General features: G+C 35.3%; 1 protein-coding gene across 1 annotated transcript in view; it reads left to right on the top strand.

Annotated features, from left to right (window-relative positions):
• DNAAF9 (dynein axonemal assembly factor 9) overlaps positions 1–22,622 on the top strand; it is a 2,711,795-nt gene that overhangs the window by 2,428,790 nt on the left and 260,383 nt on the right. Inside the window, exon 34 of the mRNA XM_044064082.1 lies at positions 9,579–9,769. Coding sequence (XP_043920017.1) covers positions 9,579–9,769 — 191 coding nt within the window. The remainder of the gene's footprint in view (positions 1–9,578; positions 9,770–22,622) is intronic.

The raw sequence follows: 22,622 nt of genomic DNA, 5'->3' as shown, positions 1-22,622 counted from the left end.
CATTTTTTATCTTTACCTTTTTTTTTCCTTCTCCTTGTATTATTTTCTTTGTTTAAACAATGACATTCTATTTAGATTATGTAGTGGGTAAAGGGTGGGGGAGGGCAGGGAGAGAACAGTAATGAAAATATCATTAATAGAATAATAACATATTTATTCCTTGTAAAAGTTTTTATAAGTTCTTCAAATGCTATTTCTAATTATACTTTCTTGATTATACTGCTTATGCTTGTTTGTAAATAATCTGTTATGCTTTAACTAATAATAATCAGAACTAAATAAGAGTAAATAATATGTTTTATTTTTAACTCTATTAATATAAACAGTAAGTAACATTCCATTGTATATACTTCTTACAGCTTTCTCTTACATTTTTTTATTTCTGCCTCACTCCCTTTTATTTTCTACTCTCTTTTTATTTTCTTTATTAATATATAGAAATGCTTTTGATTGTGTGGGCACAGTGAATAATAGGATTGTATGAAAATTGAGTTGGGAGAAGAATGTTGAGTTTTATTGCTTGTTGGTAATTTTGGGCTTAATTTCACTTACATAGAGGCTGTAATGATCTGTGGAATACATTGTGAAGGTTTTGTCATGTTTAGATGCATTTACACTGCTAAATGAATGTTTGTCACTAGTTTTTAATAAGTTTCCGCCAAAATGTTAAGAGAGACAATCTGAGATGTGGGCTGTCTCATGCACAGTGTTCATGAGTTACTTCAGAAGCTTCAGCTCACAGAATTCTCACAGAGAAACTGAAAGCAGTTAGTATAACCTTTGACATAGTTATCACACTGACACACCACAGATTCAGGAAAATACTGTATTCATAAAATATGTCAGTTATAATGTTTTGTTTCATAACCAGTCAAAATATCTGAAGATTTAATGGCAAGCTGTGATTCAATTTGTTTCTCTTTCTGAAAAGAAGTAAGAGGCTGTAATGGTCTGTGGAATACATTGTGAAGGTTTTGTCATGTTTACATACATTTACACTACTAAATTAATGTTTGTCACTAGTTTTTAATAAGTTTCCCGCCAAAATGTTAAGAGAGACAATCTGAGATGTGGGCTGTCTCATGCACAGTGTCCATGAACTACTTCAAAAACTTCAACTCACAGAATTCTCACAGAGAAACTGAAAGCAGTTAGTATAACCTTTGACATAGTTATCACACTGACACACCACAGATTCAGGAAAAATACTCTATTCATAAAATATGCCAGTTATAATGAGTCTAAATGATGTAGTTTCTTGTAGTAAGTAAATGTCTTATTTTAGAAGGCATAGAAAATGAAACATTTATTAAATGTTTTTGAAAATCTACTTAACAGCAGCATAATAATCTGTGTTAAAAATTTGTGTTCCAAACATATACTTTACTATAACTCATTTAATTCATCTGATTGACAAGCATAAATAATCTTATAACTCTATTCTGGAAGAAATGTCATGTGATATATTTTAAAGCAGTAGGTTAGCATGATTGTAAAATCTGGTTACTAAAATGTGTTTGCTGTGCATTATTTTGTATAAAGCAGACAGATTTATTCTAGGGACAGCAAGTAGGATAGTGCTCAACAAAGACACAACTCAGTGAGATCAGATATATATATATATATATATATATATATATGTGTGTGTGTGTGTGTGTGTGTGTGTGTATGTGTGTGTGTGTGAGTGTGATGGCTTTTTTTTTATATAATAATGCAAGTGTTTCTGAGAATCTGCATAACTATCCAATATGATTTATAATAATTTCTATGAATACAATATTTTACTCTATTGACAAAATTAATATTTGTCACAAGTTTTAATAAGTTTCCCGCCAAAATGTTAAGGGAGACAATCTGGGATGTGGGCTGTCTCATGCACAGTGTCCATGAACTACTTCAAAAGCTTCAACTCACAGAATTCTCACAGAGAAACTGAAAGCAGTTAGTATAACCTCTGACCTAGTTATCATACTGACACACCACAGATTCAGGAAAAATACTCTATTCATAAAATATGTCAGTTATAATGAGTTTAAATGATGTAGTTTCTTGTAGTAAGTAAATGTCTTATTTTAGAAGGCATAGAAAATGAAACATTTATTTAAATGTTTTTGAAAATCTACTTAGCAGCATAATAATCTGTGTTAAAAACTTCTGTTCCAAACATATACTTTATTATAATTCATTTAATTCATCTGATTGACAAGCATAAACAATTTTATAATTCTATTCTGGAAGAAATGTCATGTGATATATTTTAAAGCAGTAGGTTAGCATGATTGTAAAATCTGGTTACTAAAATGTGTTTGCTGTGCATTATTTTCTATAAAGCAGACAGATTTATTCTAGGGACAGCAAGTAGGATAGTGCTCAACAAGGACATAACTCAGTGAGATCAGATATATATATATATATATATATATATATATATATATATATGTGTGTGTGTGTGTGTGTATATGTGTGTGTATGTATGTATGTATGTGTGTGTCTGTGTGTATGTGTGTGATGGCTTTTTTTTTAATAATGCAAGTGTTTCTGAGAATTTGCATAACTATGCAATATGATTTATAATAATTTTTATGAATACAATATTTTACTCTATTGACAATAATGAGTTTAAGTAAATGCTCATATACAAACAATTCAAGATTTTTTTTTGGAAGCTGTTAATAGTATTCACATGACAGAAAATAGATGCATCTTAATATATGTAATGTCTGAATCATATTAGCCAAAGTTTTTGATTTAAATGAATGTTAGAACCTAATTTTCTCTCCTCTTGATTTCTAACATCAAGATTATTTGAATGCTATTTGAATACAAGTGTTATATATTACATAGATCTATATAGTAGTATGAACAGTTTAAAAAAAAAAAAAAAGTTTATTTTAGTTTATATGATGCTGTTTTACCAAATGTGTAGTTTTGTCTTGATAGATAATTGAATTGAAAACTGTTAACCTCAGTTAAATATAACTAGTATTAAATTGATAAGGTGGTAGCTGAGGTACTGCTGCTTAGGGTAGGGGTTAACTTGAGTAGTAAATACTACTCTAAGTTGGAGTTTTCAACTCAGGCTGGATGCCAGGTTTAATCCTTACATTATTTTCACTTGTTCATTGTTATATGTATATAGTTTTGACATCCACAATATATTTTGTACACTCATTGTCACTACAAACAAAATTGAATCCTATACAAAATCCCATAAGAGATTTAATAAATACAGCTATATTTAAAGGTACACCTAAAAGAGGAGATGTAACATTATTTATCTTGTTATTTGTTATTTCGATCATAAGATTCTTGAGTTTTAAAAATGCCAAATGACATCTTTAAAAGGAATTTCTTTAAACATTAATGGATTGAATAATCCGTGTAAACGGGCAAGCCTAATAAGATACATTAATTTACACAAGGCCAATCTAGTCTTCCTGCAAGAAACCCATCTCTTGCAAAAAGATATTGATAAACTAGCCACTAATAAGTATACAGTATTGGTCAGTTCAGAGCATACTCTGAAAAAATGAGGAGTGGCTATTTTATGGAATAAAAGTATGCCCATTCCTAAAACCATTAAGTCTTATCAGGATGACAAAGGAATGTTTTGTATGGTTACAATACAAATTAATGGGAAGACTTACACTTTAATTAATGTATATTGGATACCTGGAATTGGTTTTAATACAGTGAAACATCATCTTGATTAGATCATATCATTCTCTATAGGGATATTATTTTAGCTGGTGATTTTAATTGTATACTACATGAAAGTGATACTACCACTATAAGGAAAAGAAGAATTACATCTAATGCAAAACATTTAAATGATTTTGCTAATTCTTATCATTTGAATGATATTAATAATCAGATAGATTCAAAATCATAACCATACACCTTTTTTTCTAACAGATACAAAACTTATTCAAAAATAGATAGGGTCTTTATTTCTAACCAGATGGTAACAGATTTAATTAATTCCAAAATCATTTCATGTCCTATATCTGATCATAACTCAATTGTTTTTGAATTCATGATAAAAATACTCATAATGTTCAGATCAAAAGGATACCAGCATACTTAACTCAGCTAAAAGACTATAAAGAATATATACTTTCAGAAGTACAACATTTTCTAGACATAAATAATACTCCTGAAGTCTCCATTGTCTATGTTTGGGATGCCTTAAAATCATATCTATATGGACAAAGTATCAGATGGTATAATAATAAAAGGAAATCTTGGGATAAGGAATTGTTAGATATTCAAAGTAAATTAGACTCTTATAAACATAATAATAAAGAAAATATTATGGACAAGAAAGTTATTGAAGAAATAAACAAACTAAATGAGAAATACAAAGAAATTTTAACTCATAAAGTTAAAATAACTTTAGAGAAATATAAGTTTTGTCTTATTCAATAAGCCCCAAATACTTACATAGACTTAAAAATAAAACAAAAGATTGAATAAACAAAACCATATCAAAGAAATCTTTTCTCTAAGGAAAAGAAGAATGTTTCTAGTATACCAGAAATACTGGATGAATTTAGAAATCACTTTCACAAGATTAACCATAACAACATTAACATGGAACCTAAAGATAAAATAAAGGAGTTTATAACCACAAACATGAATAAAAAGCTTAATAAACAACAGATTAAACTATTGGACAAGAGTATTTCATATACAGAAGTTATTACACAAATAAATAAGCTTAAATCAAACAAAGCACCGGGTAATGATGGTATTATACCAGAGATATATAAAATCCTTTCTAAAACTACATATTCATTAATACATAAGGTTTTATTTTGGCCCAAACTGAGTTAATAACCCCCCATCTTGGCAATATACATTTATTTCACCAATTTTAAAACCTAATAAAGATCCAACTAGATGTTCTTCATATCGACCCATCTCATTACTTAATGTTGATTATAAAATGTTTATGAGTATTTTTGCTGATAGATTGAAGACAATCATCCCCGGCATTATAGATATAGATCAGACGGGCTTCATTGTAAATAGAAATACTTTTGATAATATAAGAAGAACTTTAACATTAATTGATTTTGCAAATAGGAAAAAGAAAGATTTAACACTTATTAGTCTTGATATAGGTTCAGCATTTGATTCAGTAAGTTGGGACTATCTGTTTACCTTCACAAACTTCTCTGATGCATTTGTAAATTTAATTGAGCATTTATACAAAGGAACGCTGGCTTATATTAAGGTAGGAACATATGTTTCACAAAAAATACCCATTCTTAAAGGTACAAAGCAAGGATGTCCACTTTCTCCACTATTATTCACTTTAGTAATGGAGCCTTGGGCTAATTTGATTAGAAAAAGTACTGACATAGAGGGTTTTGAAATAGACGAAAATACATCAAAAATTCAACTTTTTGCAGATGATGTTCTAATTACATCAGCAGGATCTAATTCTTCTATGCAGTCTTTATTTGATAAAATGATGAATTTTAAAAGTATTTCTGGTTTAATATTCAGTGAAGAAAAAACTAAAATACTACCTATATATACACGAAAAAATATTCTCATTAGTGATTTTACTAAATATGTACCCAATTCAGGTCAGATAACTTATTTAGGTATAATACTATCTAAAGATATTAAATCTATTATATATAATAACTATAATACCTGTTTTCTTAATATGCAAAATCTTTTTAATATCTGGAATAATATGTTTTTTACTATGGAGGAGAGACTTACAATTATTAAAATGATAATATTCCCCAAGATTTTATACTTAATACAATCAATAATACTTTCACCTACAAAAATAATTATCAAGAAACTGAATACACTAATGTTAAATTTCTTATGGGCACCTAATAGACCTAGGATTGCATTAAAGAAACATACTAATAGCTGGTCTCAAGGGGGTATTTCTTTTCCAGACTTTAATTTATATATTATCTCTTCTATTATAAAAGTTATTACTTTATTAATAGATCAGTCATATATCGCAAAATGGAAAGATTATTGGGAGCTAATTAGTATGCACTTCATGAAAATCTCCTTAACACATAAAAATATGATTGTAAATATCTCCATGTTGTGGTTGCTAAAGGAATTTTGTACTTCACCTATTACACCTAAACATATGGTTTGTTACCCATTAAATATTATTATTAGTTATCATAACTTTATATTAATGCACCCTAAGTATAGGGAATGGAATTTTATTGTATTCCCTATAATGTATACTCAGGGTATGCTTATGTCATCTACTTCTGAAGGATCTCATTTAGCTATAGATAATGATCTAAAGTACTGGTATCAGCTGATATCTGATAATAAAGTTAAAAATCTAGATTTCTTAAAACAAGAATTTGATCTAAGAGAAACTTGCTGGTTAGAGGTTCAGATCTTTAGACAACATCTCATTGATAGAATAGATCTAATGTCTATAACAGTTAAAGAATCTGTTCCAAAACTGATCGATTACTTGATATTAAATTTACAGCATAAAGTTTCTGATAAAGGTAAACTTTCATATATACATAAAATTATCAGACAAGAAACTTTTTACAGTGTAGATTCATACTGGAATTATTTCACCTCTATTAATGGGGGCCCACCAACTCAACAAGATAAACAATATATATTGGAATCTGCTTATAGAACTACATCTTCCATTGTCTGGAGACTTTATACATGGAAATTTTTACATAGATATTTTTATACACCTTTGATGATGAATAAAATAAATAATAAAGATAATCTATGTAAGAGATGTAATGTAGAAATTAATGCTGACTGGGCTCATATGTTTTATGACTGTATGAAGTTGAAAGAATACTGGAAGTCAATTAATGAATTTTTGCAGGCTCTTTTTAACTTCGTTCAATGAATTTAAAAATGTTATGAATATAATGTGCCATATGGAAATAAGCACAATTAGAATGAGAACAACTAGAAAAACATCATATTATATTGTATGGGATAATTTACAAAATTTGTTAAAAAAATTCTAATTTCAATAGCACGGTATTTTAGTTTAATTAATTGATCTGATTGTAGTGGATGTCTTTGTAAATACTTTAGTTGTTTTGTTGAATATTATAATAATACCTATTTTTAATTACTTGTATAAAATTGTTATGATATTTCTCTTATATGTTAAAACAATAAACCTGTTTTGAAAAAAAAAAGAATTCAAAGTAGTTATTTAATGTAGGTGACTGGGAACTATGAAATAAATACACGTGTTCCTGTGAAATATAATTTACATTCATTGGGGAATAATATGCACATTCTAAGTCCCTGCTACCAGATTCACATCCTCCATACCAAATATGTTCATAAATTTCTTCAGAACTCTATCCTCTTGATACATTTTCCCTTCTATGTCCTTGCAATACTTCCTCACTATTGCAAATCTAGTTCTAGTCCCCAACTATTAATAATAATCCCTGCTGTAACCTGTTTGTTTCTAGCAAAATTTCCCCACCCTAAAATGTCATTTCCTCTCAAAATTGCCTCCTGCCTTTAATATTATAACCTCAGGCCTCACACATTTATTTTGGAAGTTATCTACTATATAACTTATTTTATGTCAGGGCAACAAAGCTCTGAAAATTGCATGGATGTATGTACCTCTTATACCAGCATGCTGACGCATGCCTCAGGCAGACGTGTCACATGGAGGGAGGATCCTGAGCTTTAGAATGTTAGACAAATGAACATGACCTTTGCATGGGAAGTCCTAGATGAGAAAAATACTGCAACAACAATCTATTCAAACATTCTCCATTATGGAAAGTTACACAGCTATACTTTCTTTATAGTTCATCTGTGAGTGGAGCCTGAATATGTCTTATGTAACCGCTTGCGTGGCTGATTCAACCATTTACTGCTGAGGACCATTCACAACTGACTACTTTTTTTTTGTTTTTAAAGTTGCTGATTTTCATTTACAATTAGGTTGAACAAGAGTGCTCTGGAAGATGGTGAAGATTGTAGCAGTGATGTCTGCCCTTATGTATTAACTATAACCTTCCTTTTTCTGGCTCAGAGCAACAGATTTTATAAGGAGCAGAGTTAAATTCCGAACCAAATGTAAGGACATTTGATAAGTTTGTTAAGCTTCATGATGAAATTCTTGACTGGACCTGGCAGCTAGAATTCAAATGTTGGGATGAGCAGTGTATTCTGCCCATTTGCATGCAATCTAAAAAAAACATTGCTCAAAGTTTCAAGTCATTTACTTGGGACACTGCATTGCAGAGGTCAAGCAATCAGAGTGATGCATTTGTACTTAAAGGGATAATTCAGTACAATTTCAATGAAATTTTTATTACTTTAACACTTATTCATGTTGGTGTAGTAGCGGCTCATCAAAGTGCATAGTTTTCCAGGTTTGTTCCCAAATGGGGTGACTTCTTAGTGGAGTATGGATATCTTTCTGGTCCTACAAGGGTTTTTACCAAGTGCTGTAGTTTTGTTTGACATCCCAAAGACATTATGTAGGTCATTTGGAAATCCTTCGAATTTCCTATAGTGTGTGTGTGTGTGTGTGTGTGTGTGTGTGTGTGTGTGTGTGTGTGTGTATACATATCTCTTTATATATACACACACACACACATATATATATATATATATATATATATATATATATGTTTAGATATGTCTATATATCTGTCATCTCTCTCTCGCTTCTCTATGTATGTATGTATATATATATATATATATATATATATATATATATATATGTGTGTGTGTATATATATATATATATATATATATATATATATATATATATATATATATGGTTTACTATCGTTTGTGCGAACGACATTCTGTCGGTAGCACTGCTGCCAAAAATCAGAATGTCGTACACAAAATTTAAATGGATGGGATAGTCGAACACACTTATGTGAATGCAGTAGTGCATTCGCATAAGTGTATTCGACTGTCTGCACAGAGATCGCGGTACAGTGGGGATTGGAAATTCATCCATATCCCCACTGTAGTGCTATCTTGGAGTTAGAATACATTAGTAGGGGGGTGCGCAGGGTGGCTTGTTCCCCCTGAAAAACGTGATATGTCATATAGGAGTCTGATTTACATCATCTCCTATACGGCTATCGTGTGATGGTTTCGGTAACAATGTCGACTCAAATATGTTGAGCATTTGGGTCGACATTGTGGCCGTTTGGAATGTTTGTGTTCGGTTTTACTTTTAGTTGTTTTGAACGGCAAATGTTTTGCCGTTCGAACAAACAATAGTAAATATATATGTATATATATATATATATATATATATATATATATATATATATATGTATATGTATATGTGTGTATGTTATGTGTGCTTTGTGATAGTAAATATGTGTGCACATTCTCTGATTGACTGATGTCCTCTGCAGGGTTAGCTTGTTTCCCTGGTATTTACCAAATGTCTCAATTGGCGCTGGCTCCATTGTGGCCTTCAAATGGGTAAAGTGAATGAATTGATGATGTTCATGATAGCTATATATTTTTTATCATCTTCCACAGTATTTTGTATTTTCAGCTTTCTCTTTTTTGTGTGATTTTGTCCTCAGATTCTGAGAAGATTATCAGCATCTGTCACAACAGTTTAACCAGTACACTAAGTTTAACCCCAGTGCAGGAGGGACCAGTTCCTCCTGCTGCCGTGAATAGCAGTTTGCATCAGGATTGTTTTCTGGTATTCATTGGCTGTTCCCTCGAGGAAGAAGGAGTCAAAGATTGGCTCAGGCTGTGCACAAAACAGGTAAGGTAATTAGATGTATGCAGTTTTACATTGTTCATGCTGGCAAAGATTATTATTTTATTTTCAGTTTTCTGTAACTTGGTAAGGTTCCCCCTGATATTATTATTTAAGCTCATAGGTAAGTACTAGGCTAGCTACCCTCACACACCATTTTAAGCCTAGCCAGTTTCTTAAAGGTGAGACTCAAACCCTGTACTTTGCGTCTGTGAGGTAAATACCTTAACCATTATGCCAACAGCATGGGACCCATTTTAAAACTTATTTTGGGGTCATTTAATGAATATCAGACATTTTTTCTTCCCGGCTTTAGTTATTGTATAAACAAACAGAGGACTGCGGATACTTCAAACACTGCATGGACATTATTCTAAGCAGATGGTTTATAAATGATACAACATAGGTAACAATGAAATGTATTTTCTTTTACTGTTTTTCATTTTTTGTAACAATATTCTTAATGTAAAGGCTTCTTATCATTGGCATCAGTTATGCATTGGCATAGGCATTTCCGTACTTGAAACCATTATCTTTTTCATTCTGAAGCTTCATCAGTTTCAGTTAGCACAAACTCTACACAAGTACACCTTTTGCAGGCATCATCTTCAGTTCTTCTTAACACCGTTTTCTGTAGCATTTTGGTCACTGTTGGTTATTGTTGATAAATATATTTCTCTAAATATAATATAATATTTCTCTTTACTAATAGAATAGGGTATTCTACATTGGTTTGAAAGAGTTTTATTGTAACACAGTGAGGATTTCCACATAGGTTATTAGTAAGAATGTCAGACAAACTGCAGCTTATGACTACCATTCTGTTTATTTTTTAGACTTAACGCACTAAAGCCCTTTTTTTGCAGAAAAAAGCTAGGTAAATTTGAGAGAAAATAAAATCTAGTTCTGATGGAGTAATCTTTTAAACTTAAGGAGCAGAAAGAGCAAGTCCTGCCAGTATGGCAGCTAAACCCAGAGTCCAAAAATAAAAACAAAATAAGTGGAACAGGAATAAGAAGAATCAAAAAGTGTAATCTTCTTCTAACTTAGAAAGTGGCGTACAGAAGCATGATGGTTCTGATCAAGATCTCTGCATTTATAGCTGCAGGGTCCAGGATTCAGTCCTGACTTCTGGTTATTATGTATGTGAAGTCTGCCTGTTTTCCAAGTGTATTTGTTTTTTTTTCCTTTAGTTACTTCACTTTCCTTCCACCTCCCAAAACATATATGCTTGTTGATTGGCTACACTAATTTATGGCCCAAGCCATAGCCAAACAAAGGTCATTGAGGGTCTAGTTCTTTATATGGTTAACAAATGATTAACATCAAATTAAAATTAAATAACATCTTCTACAGAAAGAATTTCCAGGACAGAAGAGTGAACATGGCAGTGCCCTCACCACTTTGATCTCTGTGACCTTTGTCAGTACTAGTGCAGGTATTTAAGCCTATCTAGGCACCATATTAGATTAAGTTCTTACTGGTAAGAGCACCCACAACCCTCCTAGCCACGGACAATCATTGCTAAATGCAATCTTGGGTATTGACTAACATTTCTATGTTATTACATTGGGATAAATGGGTAGGCTTGAAATGACCTCTGGGTCAATAACCTAGTAATCTCCTATGATCCTATTGTTGCTCTGTAGAAGATGATTTCCTTGGCATGCAATTGGACGATGAAGATCTAAGCCAGGTTTTTATCACTGATGCAGATTCATTGAGCATCACATCACCAAATTTTCTTAGTCAAAGGTACTTCCCACCTTACAGACATCCAAAACAATATTTCGAAAGTGTATCTGACCAAGTTTGCTGACGACTACAAGATAGGCACAGTTGTCTGCTCGTCTGTTACTACTAAAGGTTTAGAATATGCGCTTACATGGAATACTGAAAACAGTCTCAAGCTACATGCAAGTAAGTGCAGCAGAGTAAAGTTTAACAAAAGAACTGTTCCCACCATATATGCTAAAAGTGGTACACGTCTTTAAACAAATACGGTTATAAGAGACATGAGTACGTATGTGGGCAACTCCTTCTCATTCAGTCACTATTTTTCCATTGTAATCAAGAAATCCTTCTATCTAGCCCAATTAATTTCCAAGGGAATATCTTCAATATCTAAAAATGTCATCTTATCACTGTACTCTTCCTTTATCAGACCCATCACTGAATACATTTATCCCTTTGGTATGTACATATCCTAATATATATTGTTCAATTAGAAAGGCCGCAGTCATTTTTAACCATAAAATTAAAAACTTTAAATCCTTCAACTGTCCTGATAGATTAGGATTACTTTCTTTATACTCACTAGCCTAATGGCTTCCCCAAGATGACCTGTGTATCGCCTTTTGAGTTATGAAAGACCCAATCTTGTTTGACCTCCTATTTCTGAGCAAAACTGGTGGCTCTACAAACACTTGTACTAGGGAATTACATTTACACCAACATACAAACAATAATTACTAGGGGGATATGTTTCTAACTCATCATATTCCCAGCCTGTGGAATAAGTTACCAATACAGATCAAGCAAATTACAATTTTGTCTGCCTTTAAGGCTAGTCTTGATGAGTAGATAGGTAGACATCAACTTAAACCAGGGTTATCATGGATGGCATTGCTTGATGTGGGAAGTGGGCACTATTAAGGACTCATAATGGGTGGCAAGTACTTTTAAATGTGCCTAATGTGTGCATGGCTAGTCCTCTTATCATCCCTGTGATCACTTGTGTAATACTGTTAACTATGTTCCTATGACATGCATTTTCTGATTAATAAGAACTATGAAACCCTCTAATGACTTGCATTATTGACTGTGTTTTACCAGAAAATTAAGAACTCAGTGAAGGTCTGTCAGTTAGTGTAGAGGATTAAAAATCTAAGCTCTTAATGAACTGCTTCCTGTAGTCAGTTGTACAGGGTTTGACTGTTTTAACCTGCATTTGCCTACTGCATGACTCTGAGCAAGTCACTTAACCAGACAGTTCTCCTTGGCTGTCCCTGAAAAGTGGGTTTATGGGTTAACAAATAGATAAAAAGGGAGGACAGGGTATCAGTATGAGGTAAAGTCAGAACTGTTTCATTTTCTGATCAATAAGAACTTTGAAATTCTTGAATGACTATAATCCGAAGTGATTTACCAGAAAATTACACATTTTAGGAAGTCCAAGCTAAATTATGGAATGTTTGTGGAGGTCCACAGACTTGCGCGCGCGCACACACACACACACACACACACACACACACACACACACACACACACACACACACACACACTCACACTCACACTCACACTCACACACTCACACTCACACTCACACACACACACACACACACACACACACACACACACAAAACTCTTCAATGGACAGTTATGACTAGTGCTGCAGCAAGGACCGTTTCTGACCAGGACTGAAACAAAAACCATGTTCTTGACAGGTGCTGCTGTTCATGCTGCTGGGATCAGCGAGTTGGGTCAATTACCAGGTTGGAGCAAATGTCCCGGCTACTTTATGTACTCTATAGTTCAAATTACTGCTAATTGTAAGTTTGTTTTTTAATCTTCTAGTCCATTACAAGATGTTTCTTTCAATCTCCCTCTTGAGTGCTTTGTCAGTCATAATGGGAGACTCAGTTGGAGGAGTCATTAATGATATTAAGATCAGTCACCTAACTGGCACCTCCAACTTTTTCTCCAGTTGTGATTTATGACACTGAATGTAAAGAAAAATAAGTATGTAAAACACCTGTGGGTTGAAATGGAAAATGTACCACCAAAACAGAATGCTGTGAACTGTGTACTACTTTGGCAGTAGATTTTCCAATTTAAACTGAAACAGTACAAAAAAAAAATTTTTCTTATGTTTTTGGTGCTAGGTTGTACCACAGGTTTGCAGAAAGAGGGATGTGATATCCTTGTGCCAACGCCTAAATCTTCCAGTGAATAGTAAAATAGTCTAGGGAGAACATATAATATTAAGAAACAGTGTTGAACAGTGCCCAAAATAGTTCTTTCTTCTTAATTTATTCTGTTGCAAATGTGGCAAAACATCATGCACCAAGTAGTTCTGCTATTAAAAGACTTTTCAAGCTACGATAAAATTCACTAGTAGAAATAGTTTTTTATGCAACTTTAGAATGTGACATCACAGTTAAAAGATAAATCTGATCAATTCATCCCAGTAGCTCAACAAGTAGCACACTTGCATTTGTTGCAGAAGACTGTGTGTTCTTTTCCCACACCAAGTACTTGGATTAATTTTCCACCACTGACACTGCAGTGCAGTATAAGTGGGGTGGTGGACTTCTGAGAATACTGTTCTTTGGAAGCGACCTTCAGCAAAGGTCTGTCAAAGGAAAAATATACTTTAAAATGATCAAAACATGGTAGGTTCAGGTTAAGGCACTTTAATCTTGCAGCAAGGAGACAAAAATGTGCTAATACAGAGTTTGTCTAACCAGAAACAGGAAATGCATTCATTTTTATAGGTTATCAAATTAATCCTGTTCTACCATGCTGACGTAACAGATTACCACCTTTTCACCATCATCTGCTGGCCATCTTTCCCATGAATTTCTGCTGATTTAAACAATTTTTGTGTGAAACTTCCTGAGGAAAACAACATGGCCTTGGTTACTTTCAGTTAGATACTTGCTATGTTACATTCAAGATACTACGGCTAAATCAAGCACAATGCTAGCAGTTCATTTCTCTAATAATCCTTTGTCTACCTTATCTCTAAATTACTGCAGCTGCAGAGGTTCCCATCCTCTGGACAAGGCTGTTTGTCTAGAATCATTACATTTATAATATAGAGTATTGTTCATTCATATGCTTCTGACCTAGCAGATAAACACCTGCTTCTCAAGTACATTTCCACAAGGCATAAACAAGAATATTGCTGTGCTAGCAGTTACTAGGTCAGAGGGCAACTTGCAAGTTTCAGTAAGCATGCTGCAGTTTCCAAAAAGCATCTTTTTTCAGTCTCATATGAAACTCAGTTTGTATACAACACAGCGCATGAAAAATAGAATGAAAAGCATATTAAAAACACTTGATTATTAATTTGGCATTAAGCATACACACATTAATACATATTTTTCTAACATCTCCCTCCTGTTAATACTTTTTATTCTATTTTCAAAAAAGGATAAACAGCTTGCTTCTTTTCCTAACCTCTTCCATTCAGGATTTGCAGTTAAGAAAGTCATTCAGTTTAAACTTTTATGAAAGTGTCTCGCATTCTAGCAGCTCTTCAAATTCAGTACTTTGATACATAGTCTAAGATACGGATATATCTATGAATTCTTTAATTAATTTCTTCATGCAGGGATTCATAACAAATACAAACTCCTATTAGGAGTAATCCTACCCCAATAGCAATCAATATGTTTATTAAAATGGAGCCCCGAAGGCATTCTGGAAAAACTCTGTCAGAGGGTTTGGGCCTGGTTTGGTCATGGCCGACACTTGCTGAATCACCTCGAGATGGTCATTGATCTCATGCTGATGGTCAGGAATGAATGCACAGCATTCTTCTTTGATTAAAGCTCAAGTTCCACCTCTCGCCGCTAGGGTGAAGTCAAGAGCCATTCGGTTTTGAAGCACTACAGTTCTCATGGCATTCAGTTCATCAGTTATCAGTTCAAGGGCAGAAAAAGTCGCATTACTCATTATTTCGAGAAGTTTGGACAGTTTTCGCAGCTCCCATATTGATTTAACTCCGCCATACATGGGTGATATACCTGCCCAGGATATAACAGCATCACTCAAGTCCATGTGCACACATTTGGTTCCCACATTACGATGGTCTTTCCACCCTGCTTCGATTTGTCCCACTGGATTCTCAGGTTTCTTAACAGTCTTTTTGGTTACATCTCGAGTATTTCGAATACTCCCCTGAGGCAAAACTGCAGTATGTCGGATGGCCGGAACCAGGTACCCCAAAAAACAACTGCCAGACCAATTCTCAGGTAACCATTTATGTGCCTTTTTACTACATACAAAATAACAGTCTTCTACCTTAGTTATAACTTTGTTACGAAATGACTGCCCTGCATGAAACATTTTCCTCTCTATCACTGATAACTGTTTGAAAAGTACAGGATTGTGCTGTACCTGATCAAGAGTTTTATGCATAGATTTCAAAAATGAGTCATAATCTGTACTACAAGATCCACTCAAATCATTTGGTTTTCTATAACATTTATACTGTACTGTAACATTGCATTTACTCCATCCAACTTGGATGGAGTCATTTTTATAAAAACATACAATTCTTTTTGTGTCACAGGTAAATACAGTGCTACCTTATCTTGTGCTTTAATAGCGACTGTGTCAAAAAACAGATTTTCCCAGGTCTCATTGACCCCTAGGGGGATAGCAGTCATTAATAAACCCCCGTATGCTGTTGGTATGGCCATACAGACTCAGCAGTTCGAAACATTAAAAGTCTTTGCGTACACACGTGTAATTGCCTATTAAGTGTTAAAGTTCGGATGCCAGTCTATGTTTGGTTCATTACGTCTAATCAGTTCAACCTTTGTGGCAGGAAAAAGGAACGGCCACAGCAAAAAGAACAGTGTGATCAATATTGCAATAAAAACAATCATACAAGTTTTCTGAGGTTGCTCAATGTCTCTACTCACTCTGTATCTGGCCATTTTGTTCTTGTTGTGCAACAGTAACAAAGTTTTTGTCCAATTCAAAGTTTTTAACCAGTTTACAGTGCGTCAAATGAATCCAGGAAGCTCGCTCTGCGATCTTGACTGCAGTGGGTGTCGACAGTAGTACCTGGTATGGACCTTCCCACTTCGGAGAACTCCAATTCTTCCGTTTCACAATCTTCACCCAGACCCAGGTGCCTGGGGCTACTGGTGCTTCCGATTTCGATTGCTCTTTATCTGAAACAGAATTTAACTGCAAAAGTTTGTTATTCAAAAATCGCCTCATATATCCTGCAAGTGAACTGTCAGCCTCCTGCTCTGTAGACATGAGAGGTTTCCACTAAGGTGTATAATATGCCCTCCCAAACAAAGTTTCAAAAGGAGTTAATCCCTTTACATTTGGAACAGTTCTCATACTCAACAGTGCTAAAGGCAAACAGTGCACCCAGTTTTTCTGTGTCTCTTCTATCAACTTCCTAAGTTTATTCTTCAATACCCCATTGTGCCTCTCTACTAGCCCTGCAGATTGAGGGTGGTACGCACAGTGGTTCTTTAACGATATCCCAAAATAACGACTGAGTTGTTGGATTGTTTGGTTCACGAAATGTGTCCCGTTATCACTATAAATCTTTTCCGGTATACCAAATCTAGGTATAATTTCTTTAACGAGGACCTTTGCAACAGTAGCTGCATCTGGATTTTTAGTTGGAAACGCTTCTACCCATTTGGAAAACATGTCTATAATAACAAGGCAATGCTTCTTATTCTCACATTTATTCAATTCTTTGAAATCCATACAGATAGTATGGAACAGATATGGTGGTGTAGGAAAATTCCCTTGCTTAGGCTTCAACGCCCCTGTGCATGATGCTTGTTACAAACATGGCATGCTGCACAAAAATTTTTTGTATAGTTTGTAAACCCGTAGGTTGTAAACACTCATTTCACTAACTGTACCATCCGCCCTGTTGAGACATGGCTCTGCCCATGGCTCAACAACGCTGCATATCTAAACAAATTAGATGGCAAAATCGGTTTCTTTTCCTTGGAAATGTACAGTCCCTTTTCGAGGATTGCTCCTCGTTTTATCCACTTTTGTTTCTCAATATTTGTAGTAAGTGTCTGCATTGTTTTTAACATTTCTAAATCTAAAATCTCTGAGGGTTGTAATTCCTCACTTAAAAGAAAAGTTTCTGTGGCTGAGGCTGCCTGCTTTGCAGCTGTATCAGCCCGTGCATTACCTTTTGAAATTCTATCCTGTTGTTTTGTATGAGCTACGCATTTGCAAATAGCTACTTTTTTAGGTAACTGAATTGAATCTAACAAATCTAAAATAAGTTGCGCATGATTGATCGGTTTACCAGTAGATGTTATCATTCCTCTATTTTTCCACTGTTGCGCAAAAACATGTACAGTAGAAAAAGCATACTGACTGTCAGTATAAATGTTCACTTTCTTACCTTTTGCTAAGGTACATGCCCTTGTTAAGGCAATCAATTCTGCTGCTTGTGCAGATAAGTTGTGTGGTAAAGATTTTGCTTCTAAAGTTTCAGTATCCGAAACGACTGCATACCCTACTAGGTTCTGTCCTGTAGGACCCCTCCTGCACGAGCCGTCCACATAGCATGTCACTTCGGCATCATCCAAGGGAACATCCGTAAGGTCTTGTCTAGGTAGTGTTTTTTGTTCAATCTCCTGCAGGCAGCAGTGTGGTTTGCCATCTGCAGGGGTTGGAAGCAAAGTTGACGGATTCAAAGTTGTGCATCGTTCAATTGTCATGTGAGGTTGGCTCAACAGTATGGTCATACAGGAAAGATGCCTAGCTGGAGAAAGATATGCTACTTTTTCTTGCAGTAAAATAATTGCGACTGCATGAGGCACTCTCAGTGTGAGAGGGTGGAATAACACTACTGAGGCTGAAGCCTGCACTGCCATTGCAGCTGCAACTACTGCTTGTACACAGTGGGGCAAGGATCGCGCCACTGGGTCTAACTGTGATGAATAGTAAGCTATGGGGCGTTGTTTGTCCCCATGTTGCTGTGTCAATACTGATGTCATATAACCTTGCTTACAATCTATAGTTTGGATAAACTGCTTGTTATAGTTTGGTAATCCTAAAACTAAGGATGATGCTATCAATTGTTTCAGCTTACAGAAAGCTGCTTCTGCTTCAGGTGTCCATTGTAATAAATCTTGTGCTGCCTTCGGCTTTTTAAATATTAAGTCGGCCAGTGGAGCAAATTCCAAAGCATAGTTTGGTATCCAACTCCGACAAAAATTAGTAGTTCCCAGGAAGGACATCATTTCCTTCTTGGTAGTTGGTCTAGGTGCTTGTAGAATTGCTGTTTTTCTGTCTTCATCTAATATTCTACCTTCTTTGGATATTACATATCCCAAGTACTTAACTTGTTTTCTCCAAAGCTGTAACTTGTCTTTGTTTACTTTGTGACCTTGAGTAGCTAAAAATTGTAATAAAGCTATCGTGTCCTCTTTGCATTCTTGCTGGGTGGGGGCTGCCAGCAGAATGTCGTCTACATAAAGTAGAATCTGACTACCTTTCGGTGGGATAAATCCCGCCAGGTTGCTTGCCATTTCCTCTGCAAATATTGTTGGACTTTCACAATATCCCTGTGGTAGTCTGGTATATGTGTACCGCTTTCCCTGAAATGTAAATGCAAACCAATATTGGCTGTCAGGGTGTATCGGTATCGAGAAAAATGCATTACTAATGTCTACCACTGAAAAATATTTTTGTTCTGGCTTTAAATCATTCAGTAAGGTGTGTGGATCTGGCACCATTGGTGCCCTGGGTATAACTGCATTATTCACAGCTTGTAAGTCTTGGACCATACACCATTCCCCGTTTGCTTTCTTGACAGGAAATAAAGGTGTATTACATGGTGAATCAGGAGATTCTATTAAGACTCCTTCCTTAAGGAAGGCTGCTATGATAGGCTTGATTCCTACCTCTGCATCTTTTCTCAAGGGATACTGTCTTTTCTGGGGCGTAAATGCTGACTTTGGCGTTATGGTAACTGGTCCTGCTGTTTGTATTAGTCCTACATCTGATTTCCCTGCTGACCAGAGAATATCTGGTATGTCTCGCAAGGCTTTTTCCTCTTCTTCCAATAAGAGTAATACTCAGCTATTCTCACTAGCCTGTGAGTGTACAGCTGGGTGTGTCTGTGTAATCCAATTCAATTTCTGTTTCTGTACTCCCTGTTCGGAGAGCTCTAATTCTGTCTGCTTTTCCCACCTTGTGACTTTTTCACCTAAGTCTGCCCATTTTAAAGTTTTGTTCTTAGTCAAACTAACATGTCGCAGTCGATTAGATTTGTAAAGTGCTAAAAATTCCTGGGGCAATGAACAGCTTGCTACACTGTTCCCTTCTGCATCCCAGTACAAGTTTCACAATACTAGCCTGTTTGCATGGTTCTGAAACAGTTCTTGTTCATAATCTTTATCAGGTCCTGGTCTATTACAGTAATATAGAGTACAATGCAGCAAATGCTGTTTGTCAATTTTAAGGGAGGGGAACTTGCTGACGGCTACGTTCATCAGTTCTTCAGTTACTGCCTCCGGACCAGTCATAACCAAGTCCTGGCTGTACCAATAATACATTTCACTCTACGGTCGCACTACAGAAGTGTCCATTTGTCGCTGTGCTTCCATACCCTGCATGGTTGGAACTATGGCTATGCCAAATCTCTACCCAAAAGATTTACTGGGCATTTTGCAGAAACTACAATTTTACTTTTCTGAGTCATCCCTGAAACGGGGTCTATTATTGTTATGTCACGGGAGAGTGGCTCCCGATACAGCTGTCCATTAGCTGCTTTCACTAGTATATAATCTGGTGATTCTGTATCTTCCAGTAGTTTGGAAGGGTGTATCAGGGTTCGTGAAGCCCGAGTCACACAAAAATTTAACTTCCCTCCCCTCTACCAGAAGCGTCACTTCTGGTTTTGTGTCTGCTAAGTAAAGCTCTAAGCTCAAAAGCACTAGGTGTAAAATTTCATTTTCTTCTATGTCTGCGTATTCATATACATCCTCTACCCCTTGTGTCACATCCTGTTCTCCTGCTATCACATTTACACTTACCTTTCCCTGCTCACTCTCTCCCAATGATTCCTGACTATCATATAGTCATTCCTCATCCTCCTTATTTTCTGTAGTCGCCTTCTTGTTTAGCCTGCAATCCCTCACTAAATCTCCTTTTTCCGCTTAAAACACTCACCCTTTTTCTTTCTTTCCTCGAAATCTTCTGATCGTTTGTCAGATTGTTTATTTCCCTGGGTATTTTTCTTACCCTTTTTCCCAGTTTGTACTACAAATACTTCTGACCCATCTTCTGCCAAAAATACTTGAGTTTTCTTTTTCTTTTTACTATTAAAATGTCTTTCTGCATGTCTAGCATATTCAAGTAATGGCTGTAATCTACTTGTTCGATGATCTACCATATGCTTCGTAATAAAGCTACTAATGGGAGTTATATTACCCTTCAAGAATGCGTTCTTTAACTGTTGTTCATATGAGGAATCATGTGTCTGGTTTTCTGGTATCTGCATTCCACAGTGATTATTAAAACACTCTAACAGTCTAGCATAATATCTATCAACTGTTTCACCTTCCTGTTGAATGCATTGATTAATGCAAGTCCAATCAGCCCTAGGCTTCCACTTTTCAGAGATTCGGTCTGTCAGACCTTTCACTCTGCCATCCAGTTCTGCATTAGTATGTGGGAGTGGTCTACGTTGTGCGTCACGAGGATTCCAGTCACCACTAATCATGTGCCAATCTGGACCCACAATTTGTTTAACTACTTTTTCTACTTCCTCTCCATTTAAATGGTAACTTAATCTCATACCCTGTAAGTCTTCTAAAAATTTTCTAAAATTCACTTTTGGGTGGGGAATACCTTCTGTGGCTTTCCGGATATCTTCCGGTGTCCACGGTCTATAAACCAAAAGAGTCGGATCTTGTCCTGCCTGAGGATTCGGTACTTCTATGAGCGGACACATCTCTTCTTCACTCATAGCCTGTGATGCTCTATTTAATTCATTTAATTCAATCTCCCTCCTCAAGTCGCGTGTTCGAGACCTAGTCTCTATAGGATCCCTGACAAACAGTTGTGCTTTTGCAGGGACAGCTGGGTATAGCGGAGGTGGATCAGCTCATCCACTCTTTTCATATTCTGGTAACGGAAGTGGAGGCGGCGAAAGAGGGGCCATTGCTATTACTACGTTATTGTCTTCTTTGTCTAAGAACATTGTCTTTGACTTTTTAATTCTCTGCTCCCTACGATTTGCTTCCTCAAGCCACCTATGTGCCTGAGGGACTCCTAATTGTCTCTGCTTTTTTAATTGACCTTTCCCGTCTATTTTTGACTGTTTTACAAGCTTCCTAAGTGCAAGTTTATCTAAATTACCCTCAAATTTATACTTATCGACCCATTTGGTGTAATATTTAACATTATCGGCACGCTGTAATTGCATATACTTCGCGTCTTCAGTTAGGGGCGTGTCCCGGGAACTTTTTGTGCACTGATTTCCCATTGGTGTCTTAGCTAAGCTGTAAATTGTTACGTAACCCTTTCTATCATGTGGTACCACAAATCTATACCTTTTCACAGTTTATCTAGAATAACTGTCTACCTATTCTGTTTCCCTGATCTATGACAAAGAACAGTAACCCCTTTTTCTGTCCTTAATCTGCATACGCAAATTTACCTGACAAAAAACAGTTCTGTACTTAGTCCCTGATCTTAAAACAGAAATAAGGTAATTCCTCCTTATCTGACCTTCCATGAGTTGATCCACCGGATCATTGACTCGTCCGCCAATCCCAGATCAGAAACAGTGGCTGGCCTCCTTTGAATGACAATTCAGTCGGAGGTCTTTCAAAACAGAAGAGCCGATTTGGCCTCTTCTCCGTATGGATGCATGTCACCAGGCCCAATTCTGACCTAGGTCCAGAGCGAGAGATAAGTTTCCGGTCCGAAGGACCAATCTGTCAAAGGAAAAATATACTTTAAAAATGATCAAAACACGGTAGGTTCAGGTTAAGGCACTTTAATCTTGCAGCAAGGAGACAAAAATGTGCTAATACAGAGTTTGTCTAACCAGAAACAGGAAATGCATTCATTTTTATAGGTTATCAAATTAATCCTGTCCTACCATGCTGAC

The sequence above is a fragment of the Protopterus annectens genome, chromosome 2.part2 (assembly GCF_019279795.1).
Source record: "Protopterus annectens isolate FY-2018-M chromosome 2.part2, PAN1.0, whole genome shotgun sequence".
Classification (NCBI taxonomy): domain Eukaryota; kingdom Metazoa; phylum Chordata; order Ceratodontiformes; family Protopteridae; genus Protopterus; species Protopterus annectens.
Note: the sequence above shows the minus strand (reverse complement) of the source record. Positions and strands in the feature narration are given on the sequence as shown.